The following is a 24119-nucleotide window of genomic DNA, read 5'->3' as shown; positions in this document are numbered from 1 at the left end:
CAAAGCCATTATTCTCCAAATGAACCATTTAGTCCGCCGCTAATGTTTTAAGAATCAGGGATTAGATTGACACATTTTAAGAGTCTGACAGAATGGTACATTGTTTACTCACCGAGAAGGTCCTTTCCGCTCTGAAGTAGAAGGGCATCTTGATCTTTGGGTGTTTCTTGCCCATTGCTAGGGGTAGGCAGGACTAAACTAACAACTTCCTGTCTCCTGGCGAGGAACACCTCCCCTTCCAGTTATTCTACAGCAAGCTCAAGAGACAGGGAAAGGCACTCACAAACAAGGAGTACAAACAACAATAATCTGAACGATAAACTTAGAACCATTCTATATGTATGTAAAATGCCGATTCGACAGATGCCATAGTACTGATTCAATAATGTCACGTTGGACCAAGTAGCCGCTTTACAGATCTCTTCAGTCGAGGCGTGCTTGAAAAATGTGGCCGACGTGGCTGCGCTTCACAGTGAATGGGCTGTGATCCCATTCGGAACTTGGAGACCATTGGCTAGGTAGGCTGCTCTGATGCATTGTCTAATGGATGTGCTGATAGACTGTCGGGACATGAGAAGTCCCTTGTTGGGTGCAAAACTGGAGATAAACATAAATTCTGTTCTCCTAATGGATTCAGTTCTAGATATATAAATATGAATAGCTCTACGCAGGTCCAAGGTGTGCCAACTCTGCTTTCTGGGAGTAGAAGGATTAGGACAAAAGGAAGGGAGGTGAAGTTCCTGAGACTGATGAAACTGGGAACCCACTTTGGGGGTGAAAGAGGGATCAGTACGTAGCACGACTTTATCTTTGTGAAAGATACATAAGTCTTTGCAAATAGAGGGGGCACTCAATTCTGAAACCCTCCTGGCAGAGGTTATGGCAACTAAAAATAAGGTCTTCATCCTTATCTCTCATAGGTTCGAAGGGATTTTTGGTTACAGCAGAAAGTACAGTGTTCAATCTCCAGGTAGGGAAGCGGTGAGTCACCGGAGGGGTAGACTGAGCTACTCCTTTAATAAAAGCCTTAACCTGAGGGTGCGATGACAGAGGAATCCCATCAATATCCGGACAGACTGAGGCAATAGCAGACACTTGCTTTCGTAAGGTTGCCGCTCTAAGGCCCTGCTGCACACTGTTTTGTAAAAAGTCCAGTAACTGAGGTAGCTTAGGAGAGATAGGGTTGATCGTCTTCCAGTGACACCACCTGGAGAAGGCTTTCCAGGTGTATTGATATATCCTTGTAGTAGAAGGACGTCTGGCTTTAAGGATGGTCCCCACCACCTCCACTGAAAGACTAAGAGCTAAGAGCCTTGCTCTTTCAGCCTCCAAGAGGTCAACTGAAACCATCCAGGATCTGGATGAATCATTGGTCCCTGCTGAAGGAGATCCGAGGATGTCGGAATCTGCCGAGGTGCCCTGGTGGAGAGCTCCATGAGTGCCGGAAACCACGGCTGGTGTGGCCAATTGGGAGCGATCAGGATGACTTCCGCTCTCTCCGCCCTTATCTTCCTGATGACTTTCGGAAGGATAGGCAGTGGTGGAAAGGTGTATAGGAGACCCGGAGGCCACTGAGTCAGAAAAGCGTCCACTTGCTCTGCTTCCGGATGGTAGAACCGGGAGAAGAACCTTTCCACCTGATGATTCTGGACTGAGGCGAACAGATCCACCGTGGGTGTTCCAAGCCAGCTGGTGATGGCTTGAAAGACTTGAGTATTCAGCATCCATTCCCCTTTCCTGGAGGGTCTGACGGCTTAACCAATCTGCTTGAGTGTTGTGGATGCCCCGTACATGTTTTGCCCTCAGAGACAAAAGATGTTTTTCTGCCCAGTTCATGATGGCTGATGACTTATGGTGCAGGCGAGAGGAGCGAGACCCACCCTACTTGTTGATGTGGGCCTTGGTCGCCACATTGTCTGTCCTGATTAGCACACGTTTGTTTCTGACAAGGTCGTGGAATTTGATGAGGGCTAGGCGTACTGCCCTGAGTTCGAGGAGATTGATGTGGAGAGATGTTTCTGACTGGCTCCATACGCCCTGAGCAAAGGAGTCTGCCACCGTGGCTCCCCATCCCTCGAGGCTGGCATTTGTAAACACCTGGACTGGCTGTTCGTGTAGATACGGTTGTCCAACTGTTAGATTGTTGACTTTGGTCCACCATAAGATGCTCGTCCTGGCCACCGGACTGAGGGAGAGGGCCTTGTCTATCTTGTGTGTGATGAACAGCTGGAATGGACACAGCGCAGCTTGAAGTGGTCGGGAGTGGAAGCGAGCCCAAGGAATCAGGCCTAGACATGATACCATGAGTGCTAGGAGTCTTGCCAGAGCCATCAGTTGATGTCTTGACGACTTTACCGTGGACTTGGCCACCGCCGCAATTTTGCGGGTCTTGTCTGTTGGGAGGAATACTGAATTGGTGGTGGAATCTATGACCACTCCCAGATGTAGGATCCTCTGCGACGGGCTTAGCAAGCTTTTGGCTTAGTTTATAAGAAAGCAGTGTGTTTTGAGTGCCGTGATGACTCGAGTGGTGTGCTGAAGTGCCAGGTTGTATGAGGGGGCGCATATGAGTAGGTCGTCTAGGTAGGGATGTACTTGGATTCCTTCCTTTCTTAACATTGCCACAATAGCCACCATCACGTTGGAAAAAACGCGGGGGGGGGCAGATGTCAACCTGAATGGTAGTGCCCTAAACTGAAAATGAAGGTTCATATAGTTGAATCTCAGAAAGCGCCAGTGGGACTGATGGATGGGGATATGCATATAAGCCTCTGTGAGATTTATGGATGTCATGAAGGTGTTTGGACACAGTGCCTTTATGGTGGTTCGCAGTGAGATCCAGGATAGCCCTCCAGTCCCCATTTTTTGGGGGGACTGTGAAAAATATGGAGAAAACTTCCTGGAGATGTTCCTGAATAGGTACTTCCTCTATGGCCCCAATCAGGATCAAGTGAGAAATGGCTTCCATCGTTCTCTGATGCTTTACAGCACTGCGGTAGCATGGCGATACAACAAAGCGATCTGGAGGTTTGTGATGAAATTCTATTAGATATCCCTGCTGAATTATTTGTAGTACCCAGGCATCCGTCTGGGAGTGGTGCCACTGTGGAAGGAAAAGTTGTAACCTTCCCCCCACCATTGGATCCCTGCTTATTTCCTTTAAAGAATTTGTCAGGTTTGTCCACCCTAAAGGACTGTGGCTGTGAGGGGCGGTTGAATCTGTTGAAACGTCGAAAGGACCCTCTCTGAGGAACCCAGTGTGGGCGTCTCTGATCCTGTCTGAACCTGGATGAGGTATAGTAGGATTGAAAGGATTGAGAGTATTGGCCAGGACGGGGTTCCTTTTTATGGGATTTAAGGATCGCCTTATTTTTATCCTTAATTTCGGAGAGTATCTTATCTAGGGGGGGTTACTTTACCCTCTGTAGGTATCCTGGGCACCACATCCAAAGGCACAGCAGAGGATCAGGCGGGAACCTTAGAGGTCGAAGCAGAACTCTGCTTAAGCTGGCGCTTGCGGATGCCGCCTTTCCCCCCGCCATTAGACTTGTTTTTCTTCAGCGATTTTCCAGCTGAAGTAGATGGCGGCGGCGACGACTTTTCCGTCTCCCTCTCTGATAGTCCGCCAGGGTGGCTAACGGCGGGAGCCGATTTTAAGGCCAATTCTTGATCTGCATCAGAAAGGAGCTCGATGTCCTCCGATGCAGCTTCTCCAGCAGCCATTTTGTTTGCCACGTCTTTCCCGCAGCTTAGCTGTTTCTCCCGCGGCTCAGCTGATGGTCGGTAGAGCGAGAAGCTTAAATTTTAAAAACAAACGTACCCAAACGAGAGGAAGGGTAGGGAGGGAAAACAATTGGATACGGCAAGGAAAGGAAACGAATCTATTCTAACCTAATTTCACTAGACCTAGGCAGCAGCTATGGCTGCAACGCTCTCACCCCAGCGAAGGCAGGAGAAGAACTGGAAGGGGAGGTGTTCCTCGCCAGGAGACAGGAAGTTGTTAGTTTAGTCCTGCCTACCCCTAGCAATGGGCGAGAAACACCCAAAGATCAAGATGCCCTTCCTTCAGAGTGGGAAAGCCAAGGTAACTGGGGGACTCTTTTCTACAACACTAAAGTGGTTCTTTATCACTAGGTTTTAACCTGGGCATTTTTCAACTTCCTTCAAGAGCAACCAAAACCAGTTTAAAGATTTTAATTGCAAATTGCTAAACAAGAGGGAGGAACTTGTTAGGCTTGTTTTTTTCAGAAGTAAGCCCCCTGTGGATGACATGGAACTTACTCCCAAGTAAGCATGAATGGGACTGCAAATCCATATAAACCTGAAAGTGGTGTTCATCTGTAACAGCAAAACACAAAAGTTTCTGTCCATTAAAATCAATCTGCTAGATTCATAACTTTGTTAAGAAAAAAAAAGAGTCTTCAAAGACTACTTAATCTATTGTAGCATAAGCTTTCATGGGATAGAAGCAACCCAATGGGAAGGGCTGGTGGCAGCCACAAGCCCAAAATCTGATGACTCCCTGGGTAAGGACCAAGGTTTATGCCTATGAGAGTGAAGAACAAAAGGAGGGAAAGGAGAAGGTGGTAGGATCATTCTATGCTGTTAGCCCATCCTCATATAAACTTGAATGAGCTGTAAACAGAGCAATATGAAAACGTATGGTGGTGCAGAGGAAGCTCACAGGTTTAGGAAATGAATGAAGTATTGAGTCAAGTGTCCAAGCTCAATGGCAGCAACATACAGGAGAAGGAGAAAAACCCACTTTCTACCCTCCTCAGCAATCAAGGAGGGAGTGCTAATGTTTAACGTTTTGTGTGCCAGTAAATACAGTGTGCCTGGAGTTTTTGCACCCCAGGATATTAGGAGTCTGGAAAAAAAATTACAAGTAGGGGCAACACTGTGACAGCATCGCTAGAATGTTCTAGATGAATTGCATCCCTTAAAATGTTTTCCCAAATTAATGCAAACATTCCCAACTATCAGTCCAAAATTGAAAAAAATAAATGCTGAAGAATCCTCACAGCTTAACTACAATCTGGCTTTACTAAGCTTTTAACTGGTTGACTGTAAAGTTCACAGAACAACCAGAATTTAAAATTTTAATTTGGAAAAAGCTAGAAACAGATGGGAAAGTTTATCCACTACAATCTTGGCCGGGATGATTTATTTCTGATTAAACTGCAGTTCTCTTTCAGGAGCTGCAAACATCACCAAGATTACAACACTCTTAAGAGGCAGGAACTCTGTGTTGTGTTTATACAAGCACAACATAAAAAGGTCACAAAACCAGTTCATAAACAGAACATTGCATTTGCTGTAAGGAGGACGAAAACGGTCTTATTGAGTTGAAACAGAACCAAAACATTTTAGCCAGATCTACTAGAGAAGATTAATACTGACACATAAACACCCGTTAACTAATATCGTTGATACACCAAGCCTGAATCTACATTACAAATGCAGACCTGTTTGCTTAAAGTGACATGTTTTTGTCCCAATCACAAATAGGGAGTAGGTGTGTCTGAAAAAGAAGCATGTGGGTAAGGATATTATTAAACTCTATGGGAGGCATGCAGAAAAGGGCTTCCACTGATCTTAACACAGAAGCAAGATCAGGGAACAGGTAATCTGTAAGGTAATTCCATAGGTGAAGTTCAGGGAAGGTCTAGCCTACCCGGTTAATATAAAGGGTGGGTTATTGTTATTGTCTTGGTGCCTTAACCTTCTATCTATGTTACGGTTAAATGTTGAAAATGTACATCAACAGAAAACAACAGAAATATCTTCTTTCCAACTTCTACCCTCAGTCACATGGCTCTTCTGCATGGACCGCCATACACACTAACATGCCTCCCTTACTTTATAGAAGACTGGGACAGATATGGGCTCAAACAGGTTGGCTGCCATCAGAGAGTAAACTCAGAGTTAGTAAAAACCACCTGATGACTGTAGCATGAAGTGATGAGTCACATGTGGGCAACAGCCATTATAGATAAAATTGCCACAGGCAGAGACAGCCTAAATGTCCACTTCAACCTGCCTCAAACACATTCAAAACAGTCCCCCAGAGATACAGCAGCAGGCAGCTAAGATACTGAGTGATGCAAATATGAACCAGCCCTGAGTAAACAGAGAAGGTGGCGCTCTCTGCATTCAGGGAAGCCAGGCTCATGTTACTAATGTCATCTGACAGTAAAGAAAAAAAACAGAAGAAGGAATGAAAGCAAGGAGGGCCCACACACTTTCTTCTTTCAATACAACAGACCTGAAGAGCTATCCATATTGTTATCTTCACCACCCAAAACCATGACATTTATGCATTCAGGCCCCAAATAAAATAAATAAAGCTCCTTATGTACACTCTGAAACATCCCCATCTGAACAGCAATAGCCTCTCCCTGGGATAGTTAGCCCCAAATAAAATGCCCCCTGGCTCCTTTTGCTTTTCCTGCTGCGTTCTTCAGTTCACAGGGTATTCAAGAGCCTGCTCAGCCTCAACAAACACACAGAACTCCAAAGAACAGCAAAGATCAGAAGAGTTTCTGCCCATCTCCTGTTGCTGCAAGTGCCACTCCCCTACATTGGGTGGGGGAGGCTTAGTGACCTCAACTAAATGCTCCTAAGAAGGTTAGAAACGCAGCAAGGCACAGAGCTCAATTAGGTCAAACATTTTCAGGAATAGGAATGAAGGCTGGTTTACACAAGGTTGCTTTTGGTATCACTTTTCAAAGTTCTACAAAGTTTATTTGCTGGCCCATTACAAGAGCCTTTTCTAATACACAATGAGCATAGATGCTGATCTGCTTCTTGTGGGTTCTTTTGCTCTTTGAGCTGATCTCCATTGAGATGTTTTTATTTTTTGGCAAATACACATGCTACAATTCAGGGTTTGCTTGTTAACCCTTCCACAACTTTGTGAACAAAGATTGCATCCTCATCTCCAAAAAGTATATCAACCAAATCAGCTAAGTTGTTTGTGGATCAGCAGGGTTGCCTCATGTTTGCACATACCACACAGCGATGAAAGTCTGCTGGCCTTTGAATTCAACACAAGTGAACTTGCATGACCTTCAGGTCAGATAGTTCTCACTTTGCAATGAACACAGTGACTGAAAGGTCTATTCTGTCATGCACGCATGCAACAGGGAGCCACTACCGGCAGTCATTTTTCATACATGTGCAACGAAACAAGCATTTCTCTTTTAGGATAGCACACTGCTTCTCACATCACTAACGTTCACTTAGGAAACCGGCCTTCTGTTAAGCAGCCCTCTACAAGAAATGGATTGAGGTCAAGAGCGTCATGTCAGCTTGCTTGTGAAAAGGCAAATCTCTGTGTCAGGAAACCTTTGCTCTATTTTCTAATGAAAATACACGAAAGCCTTTCAGGGAAACTGCAGGAAAGTACGATTGGGCTTAACACAGCAGGATGATAATGTAAGTGAAGTTTTTCAGAATGCACCACTTCAGAATGCACACACAGGGTTTTATTTAATGCTTAAATTCCATACTTTTCATATCAAGATTATTAGCAGTTATCCCCAATGGCACAAGAGGCCACGTGGAGTATTTGGCTCAACCTAAGCACATCTTAATGCAGAACTGTTCATTTGGCTGATTGATGATCTGTACAAGGCATGAGAATTCCAGGTCTCTGCTCGTTATTTAGATACCCACTTCTCTCTCAAATGAGGTCCCAAAGTAGTTTATAACATTGTTCTCTCCTCCTTAAAGTTATTCTCACAGCAACCTTGTGAGGTTGGTCAGACTGATCAAGTGGCTTCTATAGCAGAGTGGGGATCTGAACCTTGCTCTCATGGATCCTAGTCCTCCATTTCTCATTACTGCATACCAATGCTGCATTTTTGCTCTCATTGTAATACCTTCTGAAGTATCTACATAAGTTAAAGGTATTGACCTTGGGGCTTGAAAACCACTGTTGGCTTGTATATCAGTTTAAAAAAAAAAACAGACTGTGAAGCTAAAAACTGACTCAGCCATTGTTGCCTCAATGAGGGGACTTTCAAATTATCTATATCTGTTAAATTTGCATTTAATTTACATCAACTATAGTGTTTCTCGCTTTAGAAAAGGTGGCTGTCCTGATGGGAAAAGACCAGCAGCCCCAACCTTTGTAAAAAGACACTGGGCTACACTGGCAATGTGCTTCTCATATATGGAGCAAGCGTGGTGTAGTGGTTAAGAGCGGTGGTTTGGAGTGGTGGACTCTGATCTGAAGAACCAAGTTTGATTCCCCATTCCTCCAAACGATCTCACTCTCTATGAAATAGTTTGTGCTGATACAAACAATGCTACACAATTTGTCACATGACTGAAGGCATGCCAACCACATCAGTGATCAATATTTTTAAAGTGACAACGTACAAGACCATTCACTGGTCTTGATTCACTGAAGGGCTGGACTCTGATACACAGTAAATTACCCATAAAATTCATATCCAGTAGCACCTTAAAGAGCAACATTTTCCAGGGTATAATATTTCAAGAATTAAAGCTCACTTAGAAGAAGAAGAGGAGAAGAGTTGGTTTTATCTCCTGCTTTTCTCTACCTTTAAGGAGTCTCAAACTGGGTTATAAATTGCAAACTAGCAGCTTCTCCATCATTCCTGCACCATCTTTTGAGTCCTGCAAATGCAGAAGAAAGTGGGATGAAAATATTTTAAAATAATCTCCCTTTTACCACACTTGGTTTTTTATACTGAACATCCAAGTCTGATGAACAGCTCTGGGGAACTCAAAACATTCCCCATTGTTCTGTGATAGTTCTGGTGCTCCACTGGTGTGCCACAGGGGTCAGTATGTCCCTACAGCAATTCAAGTCTTTTGGGTTAAAGTGCTGTCCCAGGTTTATATGGGGTGGCCATAATTCCACTGATCGACCTTTAGAGGCTTTTCTTCAGAAAATCAACGGAGTTCCTCATTGTGTTGCTTCTGTGGTTCTCCAGTTATAACTGGGCTTAGGATCAGTGGAATGCCAAACTTGGGAAATGGCTATTGACTTTTATTTTAAGGTTTTGTTTTCTGAAGATATTAATAATTTCCTGTCAATCTTATGATCAGATCTTCATGTTCTGAATTGTCGGGTCAGTCTTGAATCCAAACTTTCCATGTTAGGGCTGTCCCCTTCACTCCGCCTGTCTATTGGCCCACAGGCTGCAAGACTGAGTACTGGGGGTACCAGACCGTTAGTAGGCTCTTGGCAGGGCTCATACAGTATGATCTACACTGTCTCTACCCCTACTGAGGTCAGGAAGGCTCCCTCTCTCATGGCTTTCCACAAACTATTCAAAACTGAATTATTCAAGAGGGCTTTTCTACACAGGCAATAGAGTTGCACTGTATTGAATGATTCACAAAATTACCTGGAAAAATTATTGGGGACTGCGGTATATAATACTATGTACAGCTTACTGAAATTAGGATCCTACTTTTGGAATTTTGCATCATTTAATGTGTCATGTTAATACTTATGCTTTCTGTTTTTAGACTTCTGTTTGGTTCTACAACCCTAATCCTATAGCTTTGTTTACTGAATGTCTCATCCGTTGCTTGTATTGACTCACCCTGTGTAATCCACTTTGATTCCAAGTGAGAAAGGCGGACTATCAATAATATAAATAAATAAAAAAAATCAATTTTAAAACAAACCTAAAAACACCTTAAGCCCTCACCAGCAAGGTGCTTCCCCTTTGCCCGAGCTGCCCCAAAAGCTCTCTAGAATAACTGTTTTGCAGCCTCGCCATAAATTCAGAGGAGTAGAACTCCCTCAGTCTCTTCCAAGAGGCTGTTCCTCAAACATGGGAGAACCACTGAAATAGCTGAAGCCTGGACTCACAGCCAAGGAGGTACTGACAATAGTCCCCGTGGGAGGAACAAAGCTACTGCGCATGGGGATATTTAGCAATCCTTCAAAATTTAACAGCAAAAGGCCTGACCTCCTCACTGTCCCCTTTCAGGTATTAGCTAAAGGGAAAAAGCTGGAATTAACAGGTAGGTCTGAACAGTCTTTCTTCGGTTAGACCTGAGGAAGAAGGAATGGGGTAGATGGAGAGGAAGGCAGAGGCCTCGTCTGGAGATCGTGGAAAGACACAGTGCTTTCCCCAGAATTCATTCCGTCCCCGTTCTACAGCCCACACTGCTCCTGTTCTACTCAGTAAAAACAGTATCTTATTTGGGAGGAGACAGGTGTCATGATTAGGCTGACTCCTCTTCCTGTAACCTTCCAACTGCACATTAAATCACAGGAAGCCAAGCAAAATATCATGCCCCAATTCTTCCAGCCCACCCTACTTCTAACAAAGTCACACTCAGCTTCATCCTCTGAGAGATCCATGCCCCTGAAGATCTTAAAATTCTGTGAGAGTTATTACAGGTAATGGGAGAACTAAGCAGAAAAGGGGGGAAAGTGGATGACAAAGGATATTATTGGTGGAAGACAAGGCAGAGAAAAGGGGAAAAAGTGAATGACAAAGTATATTATTGATGGAAGACAAGGCAGAGAAAAGGAAAGTAACAGAGTTTCTCAACTTTGCTTCCCTTTAATGCTAGGCCAGAAACAAAATATCTACAATTGATCAAGGTAAGATTTCCTTGTAGCAAAGAGAATTGTGGGTGAGGCATTTAGGCTGGAAAATTCCAATATCCCTAAATATATGATGCAAGTCCCTAGAAACTGAAGTGCCTTTCCCAACTCCTCTCTATTCAACCAATCTGTTCAAAATAGGCACCCTGTACAACACTGAACACTGGGGCAGAGTGGCCAAGTAGAGTATAATACAACAGCTCAAAATGAATGCTTTTTAAAAGGGAATAAGATGGTAATAATTTACTGCAGTGTTAACTATACATATCACCTTGCTTTTGCTGCATTGGCATCTACCTTTGTAATCCACTTTCTGAACGAAGAATGTCATCCTTTAGACAGTTTTTGTTTGCACCATGTTCCAATTCTGGTATCTGACAAAGGGAGCTTTGATTCTCAAAAGTTTATACCCCAAAAATGTTGTTGTTCTCAAAGGTGCTACAGGTCTCAAATCTAGCTCTTCTACTGCAGATCAATATGGCTATTCTCTGAAAGTTTTTAAATTCTGCAATCCTAGTCCTATTACACTGTTTATCAGCCCCCCTTGATTGAACTGTTTATACCTTGTAATCCACCTTGAGGAGGTCTATAAATGAAGTAAGTAAAAAATAGAGAACTATAATAACTGCATGCCCCACAGAAGGATCCAGAGTCCAGTTTGTTCAACAAGAGATATATTTTTCTATAATTTAAGCCCCAACATAGATCTGGAATTCTTTATGCTGGCTTTACAGAGAATCCAAGAGAGATGAAGCAGAAAGGTAGGTTACTAGAGTGCAGATGGTACCTGGATAAAAACATTTCAAAAAAAGTTAGACAGGGAGATTTTTCTCCACCACTGCCGTCATCATCATCATCAAGGTGCCATGAGGAAGAGAAGAGCTGCCCCAGATTAGCTAGTGATCTAGTTAAACCAGGGCTGCCTTCCACCTAACCAGAAAACAAACATCACCCACACTTGAACAGGGAGGGCTGGATCCAGATTAAATCAGTAATTTCTGACGCTTCCCCCTTCCCACTGAAGCCCCCCATGTCATTCCTGAAGGGAGAGTGGACATCAGTTGGCTACACTGGGAGGGGGTCTGCAGGAAAGTTCCAGTCTGCCACTGGACAATTTAGTCTCGTCCCAGCCCAGAGTCTTAAGTCAAAGCTGACAGGTTCCTGGTTCATTGGGAATGCACTGCACTTGGGACATGAAAGCAACCAGATGCAAGTGACTCCCACACCCATCCTGCCTAGTCAAAGCTGAGAGACATAAACTGGGCCCTTGCCATCTGGGGTAATCAATGTGTTCCCTCACGGATGGCAGGATGTTGCCAGACGGATGCTAATCTACAGCCATTTGGAGTCTGCTCAGAAAAGGATGCCAATTCCCCGGCTACCAATCCATTTCAAAGGTTTTCCAGCAGGTGGTCATTCTGCTGCTTTAGGCATGCATGCACGCTACCACCTCTCTGGCTTCCAACACAAGTAAAACACAAAAGTCCACGAGGCTGTGGTTGGCTGTCTGCCTTTTAGGGATTAATAAGAAAAACAGTACCCAAAACAATCCCTCGGGCCCTTAATAACTGTTTCACTTGAAGGGCTGGTGATATGAGAGAGAAACATAGGTTTATTCCCACTGTTAGGCTGGTGCATTTCAACTACATTTCATTTTATCTGTCAGATCTTTCTAAGCCTCTTGTATACATATGCCGTCTCCTAGAACTGAAGGTGGAATAAGCAGTCCCTAATAAACATTAGATTTCCTCAACTGTACCTGTATGCCAACAAACTGCCAATATATCTGATACTTTGGTTCTTGTAGGTTATCCGGGCTGTGTGACCGTGGTCTTGATATTTTCTTTCCTGACGTTTCACCAGCAGCTGTGGCCGGCATCTTCAGAGGAGTAACACTGAGGGACAGTGTCAGTGTTACTCCTCTGAAGATGCCTGCAACAGCTGCTGGCGAAACGTCAGGAAAGAAAATACCAAGACCACAGTCACACAGCCCGGATAACCTACAAGAACCAATGAACTCTGACCGTGAAAGCCTTCGACAATATCTGATACTGTTTATCACCAAGATGCAGCCAAGCTCAAAGAGTATGACACAAATTTATCTTCTCTTATTAAAAACAATGTGGTGGATGAAGTTATTCACATCCCTTGCCTAGATAAATAAATACACATTCGCCATTTAGAAGAATTTAGAGCAAAAATAATGTGAGCAAAAGGAGGAAGCTGCAATGATGACAGAGCTATGGCAGGAAGAGACACACGGTGCAAACCTTCTGCACAGTGCAATCATGCAAAAGCAATTTCAGACAAGGAAAAATGAAAGAGAAGGGAGACCAAACTTAACCAGATCCAAAATACATGAATCTCATCAGTTCATGCAAAAACAAAGCCAATTGTCAAGCTGTGTGTACACGTACCTGTGAACTCAGGAGTCCTGCTGAAGTCAACAGGACCGACTTCCAAATTCATCATGCACACAGGAATGCAGCTATGCAGCCTAACCCTAAGCACACTTGCTCAGAAGTACATCTGTGTTCAGGTAAGTGCACACAGAACTGCAGCAACCATTCACTGGACTTTATCAATTGTTTTGGATTAAAATGGTTAATTTACCCAATCCTTTGAACTTTGGGTTGGATCCCACAGAAAATTCCCTCACATGCAACAGTCCTGGTGCAAGAGGAAGTGCTAAAGTCATTCCTTGCAATTGGATTCCCAGTCTCCTTCCCGCAGGCACGAGACACAGTACAACGAAAAGTACGAACTGCTGGTTGCACATTCCATGTTAAAAATTATATTGAAGAGCTCAGCAGTCATTGCACTGTTGCTTACACAAGCAGACCTGCACTACGTACATTTGCCTTTCCATGAACTCATTGCTGGATCCAACCCTTTCTCTGGAGGATTTTTTTACGTTTTTAATGTTCATGGTTTTTTTAATGCATTTTAACAATGTTCTCATCCATTCTGACCTCATGTGACACACTTAAGAGTACAGAAATACACAAATCTATTTATTTCCTGGTCCTGCACTGACTGCCTGCAAAGCCAGTATTTGCTTTTCTTGCCTACAGCATTAACACACATTAGTTAAGGGAAAGTGGGCTTATTCATTGGTGTTATTCAGAACCACTTCCAAAAGAACAGGCCTACTTTTCTGGCAGGATTCACTGGCAGGCTGTACATAACTGTACTAAAGGAAGCTGCTAAATCAGATGGGAAACTCCATCTTTACCCAAGAAGGGACAGAAAGTAAAAGAAGCAGCCTTTTAAAAATGTATAAAGTGTAAAAGGCATTCTTGCTGCTATTGAATCAGTAGTTCAATATTTTCATCTGCCCAGCAATACACGAAGGTCTTGCAGCAGCAATCACAGAAAGTGAGAGCTGATGAGTTCAAATAGGAAGGAAGCAGTTGAACAAGATGCAAGCCCAAAACAATCCTGCTCTGCTATCAAGATGGCAGCAAAACCTCAAGGATAATGTATGCAACTTTCTGGCCAAATTAGACTGTCAACACAAAAGCCACCTCTTTTGAAAGGTTCTGTAATGCTGGGGTTCGTAGCTCAGTGGAAGAGCACATGCTTTGCACGTGGAAAGTTCCAAGCTCAATCCCCAGCATCTCCAATTAAGGGACCACAGGAAGCTGATGTTGAAAAACCTCCTTCTGCTCAAGAACCTGAGGCCACAGGCAGGCCTCTCTCCATTCAAGAATCCTGGAAAGCGGCTGCTACTTGTTAGAGTCATCAGGGATGAGCTAGCTGATCCAATGGAACAGAGCAGCTTTATATGTTGGCATCTCACTATTGCATGGCTTGAAGTGGAAAGAAGGGAGAAGATAAATGTAACTGCATGCTACAAACATGACTGTGCCACCCTTCCAGCAAAAAAACACCTGTGTACATTACATTATGAATAGTTTCAACAAATTAAAACAGTCCTTCGTGGCTCATCCTAGACAAGAACAAAAATGAAGCAGTTATTTAGTACACTTTGTAAAAAAAAAATTATAGTATGATTATTAAATATGTATTGCGCACTTTCCCTAAGAAGCTCAGGACAGCACAACATGTGATGGTTGTAAGCTGTTCACCCACCCCCGTTTTTTCCTAACAACCATGTGAAAGAGTTTAAGCTAAGAGTCTGTCTCTGAGCCAACAACACTCAGTTTCATGGCTGACTAGGAATCTGATATTTCCAATACTGACAACTGTACTAAAGGGACTCTGTAAAGATATTAGGATGGTACACTGTGTGTAAGACCGATAACCCGATAACTATCTTCTTTCAAATTCTCCATCCAAAGTCTTCCTTTGCTATGAAGTCTCTGACTTAACCCCTTAGCCCTTACCACTCAGTTAAATAAAGCCTAAGGATTTTTCTCATTCCTTTCTTTACTCCTCTCTCTCCACCCCAGCTGATGAATGTAACTGAGAAAATTTTCTTCATTTATCCTTTCTCCCCAACTAGGATCTAAACCACCTTATATCATTCAAATATTAACCATGGCTGACCCTGCTTGGCTTCTGAGATCTGACAAGATCAGGCTAGCCTGGGCTCTCCAGGTCAAGGATCATAAATATACTTATAGATAAATAGAACTGGCTTGTCTGGAGCGCTGTTTTGATGTCCTTTTTTCACTCCTGGCTTGGAAGACATTCAATGATAATGTTGTGTACTTGGTGGGCAGTAGTGGGTTAAAGGTTAAGAAATAGTGTTGTAACCCTGCCATGAGAAGGGGGAAAAACCCTCCTCTTTCTGCAGCATGCCTTAGACTACAGCCCAAAATATTGGGAAGGGGTTGTCAATATGTGGCAGAAGGACTTCGTTTAAATGATGGGTCACAAGTAATGAAGACCAGACATAACTGTATTCAGAGCAAGAGGGCTTAAAACCATCAGCCTTGAGTTCCTTTGAGGTCATCATGCTCAAATGAAGCTAGGACAAAAACTGCAGGGTCACGTATGCCAGGGTCACTAGCCATTTCTATTGCTCAGTATGACAAAGGATTGTGTGGCTCTGCTTCTCCCCTACTGATCTGCTTGGCTCTATGCCTAGAACAACAGTGAGTGCTCACTGTAAGACAGTTACTAGAGTTTCATTTCAGCATATCAGGACATCTAACCCGTTAATTTCTTGGCTTGAGGAAGCTCCATAAGATATACGAATGGCTTTTCCCAAACTCGCCTTCATGGATCACTAGCAGTCTGGTTTTCAAAACACATAAACTGATGCAACTTTTGTCTTATATTAACTTCACTACTCCTCTCTTCAGCAAACATTCATTATTTATTAGCCTGGTCCCACCATTTAAACATACTATGCCAAGATGTTGGTCATGCCAAAGGATGTGAGCAACTTGTCGATGGCCTAACAGGATTATTTGTGCTTAGTTGAATCTGCTGCAGGGCTCACTTGGTGTTCTCCCATCTCACAGTCAGGGGAAAGACCTCAATGAGAAGGAAAGAAGGTGCTTTATCTGATTTCCCCCTCCCCCCACCCAGAGCTATATGTAATTTCCTGAAGATTCATTCAGTGCAAGTCCTTTGCGCAGTCTGGCCGGCTTTACAATAATCTTTGTAAGTGCTCCCACAACCTCACCCACACTAAAGAGACAGGAAACTGCCAAGCCTACCATCACTGCCTCCAACTGGGATCAACTCACAGCCAAGATGTAAGACCAAGGCAATATTAACCTTGGTGTAGACAATATTTCCACTGTTGAAAGGGGGGATTCCTTTAAAGCTATACTAAAGATCATGGGACCTGCTTGTTCAAATGCCATGTGGGAAACAGTACGGAGGGGAATTAGGTGAGACTGAGTGGGGGAAACTGGTGGATCCTACCTAGTGAATGATTTGATGCAACTCAAGGAGCCATTGCAGATGTGGGGCTTTCAAAGAGTACTGCGTACTCTCTTGACTCCCGAGGTTATTTCTTTCTCTTACATCTGCACCACCACCACCACTGCCATTACCATCAGGATGTCAGCAACTAATATGAAGCAAGCAATTGCCATAAAGCATTTGATAAACTCTACTTGGGTCAGGCTGCCTTGAAGGTGGGTAGGGGGACAGCAGCAGAAGCAGTCCCATATAAGGAAACCACACCCACAGGCCTCCAGTCTCAAACTACACATTAGAGGCAAACACACTTTCACTTTAAGAATCACTTTTCAAGGGCACAATTGAGATCAGAGAAGAGGTGGAGTATAGTGGACATTTAAACTATCTTCCCAGCCTGAAGTCCCTGTCCCATATTGTTCTCCACAAGCAGTTTGCCCCCCTCCGAACAGTAATGAAAGGGTAAAGCTGGTGTGTGTGTGTGTGTGTGTGTGTGAGAGAGAGAGAGAGAGAGAGAGAGAGAGAGAAAATGTGGAGTGCAAATTGATACACTGAAGGAAATGCTAAGGGTCCCACTGTCCCCTAATGTTCCTAACTGTGCCCTCCCTAAAAAGCTGCAGCTGCACATGTTGTGTGTAACATATCCCTTGGCCCTTAAGCTAGGCCAGCAGGGATCTTTACAGCACAGTCTTATGAGTTCACATGAACAACGCCAGCACAGGTCTCTCTCCAAAGACAATTTGACACATTAAACACCTGTTATGCAAGACATTGCAAAGATTTAATGTTTATTGTTGCACCAAATTATGTTTTGTAGCTCTTGTTCACTGGAGCCAAGAATTATCTACACTAAGCTGTTATGTAAGTGTCCATTTCCCCTTGACTCCTAAAAGAACACAAGCGCCAGAGAAATTCCAGCAGCAGGAGGAGATTCTCATGATCACTGTGTGTGAGATGCCAAATTAGGAGAAACGCCTATGGACTGGCAACAGACATCACATGGCTTCCAAACCAACTCCCCCACCACTGACAGTCTGGGGGCTTCTATACAGAACTATGATTTTAGACTCTTAGGCCACCATTGCACCATTAAGTTCAATATGGTGAGTCAAGGCCAGTTTATACAATAAACTTAATTATCTGTACCACAAGGCTGTAGAGCAGGGGTGCCAAGCTCAACTGTTACGAGGGCCGGATATGACATAAATGTCACTTGGTCAGGCCAGGCCTCGCCAGCCCAGATTGAAAGTGTGGGGGGTGGCTTGCCCCGGCTGGCTTGCGGGCCGGATAAGAGCTCCCAAGGGGCCAGATCCGGCCCTTGGGGATTATGTTTGACACCTCGGCTGTAGAGGGTACAAGTCAGGGTTTTATGTCTGAACAGTGGGATTTGCTTATTTCAGTTTGCTGCTGCAAATCCATCATTCAGAAATCCCTTCTTAACTAATGTAGATGAGCGTCTACAGAAAATTCCAGTCATACATTTAAAAAAAATGAAATTAAGCAAGTTGCAGTCTGCTCTACAACTACAACAAAAATCTTCAAAGATGCACATAGATACAACTTTTCCAGTTGTGACATTTTTTCAGGTACTTGTAACTGGTATAAAATCTGGTCAGCATAGAGGTTTGTCCAGAAATGTATCAAACCTATGGAATCTTTTCTCTCACTGAAGCCAACATTTGTGACAATTATTATTTTCATATTCCTCCACTCTCTTTCTTTTAAAGCAATTTCTTATACGAAAACATTTCACTCTCCTGCTATGCTGCACAAACACACACCAATCCCCTGTACCATAGGGGAGGAAACTGTTTTGCTTAATTTTAAAAACATTAGATATATTAACTTTAAAATCATACAATTTTTAAATGTTAAAGTTTAGCTTGGCTAAAATGCTAGAAACAAAAATAACATGTGACACACATGACTCCACAATTCCATATAAGATAATCCACAGATGGTTCCAGGGAATCTATTCCATGGAATCTATCAACAAGGACTAAAGTGTGCGTTGAAAAAATAAAACTGCCATTTGGAAATGTTTACCTCATTTACTGGGTCGCGGGACTTAAGGGACAATATTAACTAGACATATCTTATTGTTACTGGAAGCAGACCAGAAAAACTTTAAAAGAAATACATAAATGCACAGCAAACTGTTCCTTCCATTTTTAATGCACTAGTATTTTTCAGGAAGTGCCCAGTGCTTCTGCATTGGTCCACAGCCATTACCTCCCTGTCCCATTTCGTACACTTTCAGCCTGCCAGCCAGCAAAGAACAGAATCTTATAATTTTCCCTCCACCATTCCTTGGCTAAAGAGATACATATGCTATAGACATAATACACTTGCCATCACTCCCAATATGGAACACTCTATTAGGATCAAAGCAAGTACAGTTTTAAAATTTAAAACCAACAATATGAACATGTTCTGAGCTTCTTAAAGGTAGGGTACTAGAGTTCTTTCCCTTTGTTTAATAGGCAGGACCTCAGTTTGCACTTGCCCCAGAGTGCAAGACAAAAGCAGATCTATTACAAAGTTGGAATACAAAGGAACTGGGAACCCGCTGCAGTGTTCTATCAACACATCAGCACTTGTCTACATCACTTCTTTAACAGCAAGGCAGGGAACAAAACTGGATTATCCTGTTATCACTTAAATGAGCTTCCTGTAACTATGACTTGTGACAGTCTCCACTGGCTGATTCAATTTAGACCTCTTACACATCCCTACACAACACTGCCAACACCACAACAAAAATTATAAGCAATACCATCCACTGCTACTCTAAACTTAAAGCAAAACTCTCCTGACCAACACAAAGAAACGGTTCTCAGTATGACTGTGGAGACAGATTTAGCAAATGCAATAACCAGATTCAACCTGCAAATATTATTTAACCCACTGGTCTCCCATCTTCCAAAGAGCTTGGAGAAGACCTAGATCACCCAAGACCAAGTTTCAGCTGTGACAGGATACCAAACAAAGCAGAAAGATTCAGGTACAAGAGAACAGATGGGATGGATGATACAAACTTCTATTTGCCACCAGATATCCACAGCCAGGGTTCCTCAGGGAAATGCATTTATGTGCAAGTGACAATATTAGCACGTCTATACTCACGTGAGTGCTGTTTTCTGAAGGAACAGTAAGGCAACCACTGCTTCGTAAGCAGAATACTGCCCACATGCTGTAAGACCCAACAATTCACTCTTTTGCTGCCAATACCTCATGGAGAAGCAAAGCGAAACAGAACGACTTTCAACCCAAAGCACAGGGGCCTTCCATTAGTGTTACAAGACGAGGGGGGCAAGGACCCAGCCCCTCCAGCAGGCACACAAGCCAAAGCAACAGAACTTTCCCTACAGGACACAAAGCATGCAAACCTGGGGAAGATGCAAAAGGATCCGATGCAATCCACAGCAGCCCCCCACACACAGTAAACATAACTACATAACTTGGCATTCACACCCTCTTTGGCATACCCTTAACCCTTCACACACACACACCAACATCAGCCCACTGAAGAACGGTAAAGCATCAAAAAGGAAACGGTCTCCTCTAACCGAGGAAGGAGAGTCAAGAACAAAAGGCATCAGATAGAAGGAGCAATTCCACCGAAAACTGGACCAGCCCCCTGGCTGTGATTTTCTCCCTTGTTTGCTGCAGGGAACAGGAATCTCCCCCTTTTGGGGAGGGGGGGTTAAGAGAGAATTAAGGCCATTCAATGGCAGGCAGGGCATGAGCGAAAGCAGTCACAAGGGGGAGGAGGTTCCGGCCGGGAAGGAAGAGGTCGGGGGAGGCTGGGGGGGTAGGATCTCTCCTCTCCCTCCGTTTCGCGGCCCATGGAAAAGTTAAGGGCTCAGCGTAAGCAAAGGACAGCAAGAAGGGCTCCTGCGGACGCCCCTTCGCACCCGGGGGGTGTGGGGGGGGAACGGCAAAGGGAATGTGGCCAGTGGATGTTCAAAGCTTATTCATAAGTTGGGGGGCGGGTGGGACATTGGTTCCGTAAGACTGTCAGAAAAACTTGGGTGGGGGGGTCCTAAAGAAAGAATGGAGACGATCCCAATAGGGGAGAAAGCGGGATGGGATGCACGGCAAGGCTTCCTCGGAGTAGGTCCTGCAGGCGCATTCGGGTCTTTGCAAAATCCGGAGCTAGAGAACCAAAAGGGCGGGCGGGCGGGCGGGGGGGGGAGTCGGGGCCCAGAGAGGGCGGCTTGGCTCCCTCCTGTAGATGGGAACGTCCTTCAAGAGTCGGACAGCTCAGGGGCGCTGGGCCCGGGGGCGGGCTGACGGGGGGGGGGAGAAAGGGCCCAGCGGACGGAGGTGCGGGGGGTGGGGGAGAAAGCGTGTGTGTCCCTTACCCGGCGCGGAATTCGGACCAAACTTTCATCCACGCGCCCCCCCCCCCCGCCGCGGCCCCCCTGCTCGCCTCCGCTGGGCCGCCGCCAGAGGCTCCTGCCGCTCCCGCCGCCGCCTCCCGGGCGGGCCAGCCAGCCAGCCAGCCAAGCCGGACGGCGAGGGAGGGAGGGAGGGAGGGAGGGAGGGACGGGGGGAGCCCCGCTGCACCTTGCCGAGCCGCTGCGTCTCCGGAGCGCTTCGCCTGCGCCACGACCCCCGAGGCGGGGACGGCAGCGGGTGCCCCGCCTGCCTCCTGCGCCCTCCTCTTCCTCCTCCTCCTCCTCCAGCCAAGGCCGTGACGAGCGCCCTGCGCAGCCGCGGCAGCTGCCGTCCCCGCTCGCCCCCTTCCTGCACAGCCCCCCGGCGGCGGCGGCGGCGGCGGCCTGGGGTCGCCCAGGGGCCGGCTCCCGCCTGTTTGGGACGGCTTCCCGAGCGGAGAGGTGGAGCCCAGGCCGTCGAGGCGCGCGGACGGGCGTGGCGGGCCGAGGCAGGGCAGCCCCCGTGGGCGAGCGCGGGGGGACGCTCCGAGGCGGGCCCTGCCTCGCAGCGCCTGAGGCGCCTCGTCTGCACCTGCAGCCGGCCGGGGCGGGCGAGTGGACCGCACCGCCTCGGGCTTCCCCCTCCGTGACCGGTTCCCTGCGGAGGACCAACGGGCCCCTTCATGTCATGTTGCTTTTCTTTTGCATTGAGGTTTAAACAAACAAACAAACGTGGGGCAGCGTCGAAATGTGACCCCCCCCGCCCGCACCCCCAGTCTGAAGCGCTCCCGTCCATTCTGCCGCCTCAAGAACTCAACCCCATCCTTCGCCCCGGCGGGCGGCCTTGTCTGATGCGCAGCGGGCCTTTCGACCTGACCCAGGAATAAAAAGAGGACACTGGCATGCATCCGTGCATGACTAAAACAAGAGTTCTGAAACAATAGACGCGTTTCTTTGTTGCTAAGCGGCGTGTGCGGAGCATGCCTGCACCCCCAGAGACGCTTCCTCCTATGTGACTGGGGCCGTTTATGCCCGGGAGGATTTGGCTTGGATTTGCCTCTCTCTAGAGGCACCTTTTCCCCATCCGGATTCTCAAACCTCTGCAGGGGGGCTGATTGTTGAGTTTTGAGAATATGAACGGGGGGCGGAGTGCATCTAGAGAGCGGCAAATCCAACGCAAAACTTCCCGTGCATAAATAGCCAATAGCCCTTCAAAGGGCATAACTACAAGTTCGGTTTTCTCCCCAGGGTCCAGCCATGAGATAGGGCAAATTCTGTGCTGGGAACTCCGTTCTTGGGTGCGCAAGGCCAGATTAAGATTACCATGGCACACATGGACAGGCTGTTTATGCCTCCACTTCTTGCTGTTTGCGCCATCCGGGAACCACATGCATCCATGGAGAATACCACCCCCTTTGTGAATTGCACATAAATCTCTCCATTGGGGCAACAGTCCTTCTCAGGCACTTTTAAGGTGGGAAAATGGCACAGATCTTGGAACACACATCTGAGTGGTGAGCGAACTGGGGGAAACTTTATTTGGAACTCCCGATGCTTGTGTGGTTTGGAGCCTGCCACCTAGGGGGGTTAGGTTTCCCCATATAGTAGGAAACCAGGTATCACCCCCTGCTGCTTGACAGGCTGGGGGGTGGATTCAGGGGCTCATCAGCATCAACATGACACACGGTGTCACTTCTGGCACAAAACCTGAACTGACCAATGTGCCAATATTTAGGGTTCACCAGAAGGGCCACTGCACCAACACCAGTGCAACTGTACCCATCCCTGAGGATGTCCCAGCAGGACCCTCACCGCCACCATCTTGCTGCCACCTCTGTTTTACCACTCATATTAAAAAGAATTAACTTTTTTAAAAAATCTGCAGCCTGATCAGTTATGAGGTTACCTTTTTAATCAATGCGAAGATTTTTAATCAAGAAATTCATCAAATGAATATTGCAGAGAAATGTTAAGAAAACCAAAAAGAAGTCCAGTGGCACATTAAGACTAACACCATTTTTTTCCAGAATAGACTTGAGATCTAACAAGCGGAAATGCGCAAGGACTCACAAGAGACATCTCATTTCCATCCACCAGTATTTCCTCTTTCCTTTTCCTGAAAGTTCACCATCAACTTTTCCCCTCTGAGCCACCAGAGGGCTGTTTTTTAAATAGTGTATGTTGCTATAGCATTATAATACCATAGTGATCGCACAATTACCATTTAAAAAGCTTTCTGGGGGGGGGAAAGCTGAGTCAAGTAAAATGAGAAAACCACAGTCCAGATGCTCAACCACCATTACAAATGCTTCTGCATGTGCAACAGCAATAAGAGCCATGTGGAAAATCATATTGAAGCAACAACAATTAATTTTGTTAAGAAAAAAAGCACCATAAAAATTACCATATATGTGTGGGATTTATATTTATTAATAAATATATAATACTATTAATAATAATTAATATTAATAACAATTTTAATAAATATCAATCATTTTAATAATAATGACACTAAATAATAATTAATGATAATGAAAACTAAACGTGTTGATGCTAACCTGATGTTGTAAAAGTACGATTTATATATATATATTACTTTTTTATTTTTTTTAATACTTTTTATTAGTCATAAGTTGGGCGCATGATATTTGCAGTTCCCACTTGCAGTTCTGGAACAGAGAGGTTGATGTGTGACCTAGGCTTGTAGTACATTATATTTACCACAAAGAGCTAAATTAGAGCATAATACCACCGATACACTTTTCTGAATATGCTCAGCAACATGATATATGGGTAGGGAGTGCTGGCACTCACCTGACCTTGAAAAGAGGCAGATAGTACTCCAGGTGTACAACTGATAGTTGTAGCGATTTCTGCTTACCCATAAGATGGCATGAGCATGATATATCATTTTCCATAGTTCAGTAAGGAGAATACAATGATGTATGGGCAGAACATGAATGCACATTCAGCTTTCAGAAAGCCAACTACCTTATTTTCCTATGCTTGGCTAGAACAGGAAGGTAAACTTCAGGTATGCAAATTAGATCCCCCTATTTATGATTACCTATATAAGAGTAGTACAACATGTCAACCTTATTTCCCCAGTTAAGGAAATAAAATAAGGTAATGGAAGGGAATGTTGGCATGTAGGGAAATCAGCAATTTATAGATATGCTCCCAGACCAGCTGAATTGGCTTATGTCCTTTTTCCACAGGATCCAGCCCCAATTGTTGTATCGAACCTTCAATTATGCTGTTCTCATAGAATTATGTGCAAACAACTGTGA

General features: G+C 45.0%; 1 protein-coding gene across 1 annotated transcript in view; it reads right to left on the bottom strand.

Moving 5' to 3' along the window:
- Positions 1-20853, bottom strand: part of GRAMD4 (GRAM domain containing 4) — an 84704-nt gene extending 63851 nt beyond the window's left edge. The window contains exon 1 of the mRNA XM_056846789.1: positions 20815-20853. Within this exon, the coding sequence (XP_056702767.1) occupies positions 20815-20843 (29 nt within the window). The 5' untranslated portion in view covers positions 20844-20853. The remainder of the gene's footprint in view (positions 1-20814) is intronic.
- Positions 20854-24119: the final 3266 nt, after the last annotated feature.

Source organism: Euleptes europaea, chromosome 3 (assembly GCF_029931775.1).
Source record: "Euleptes europaea isolate rEulEur1 chromosome 3, rEulEur1.hap1, whole genome shotgun sequence".
In the NCBI taxonomy this organism is placed as follows: Eukaryota; Metazoa; Chordata; class Lepidosauria; order Squamata; family Sphaerodactylidae; genus Euleptes; species Euleptes europaea.
This window is presented reverse-complemented; position numbering and strand designations above follow the sequence as displayed.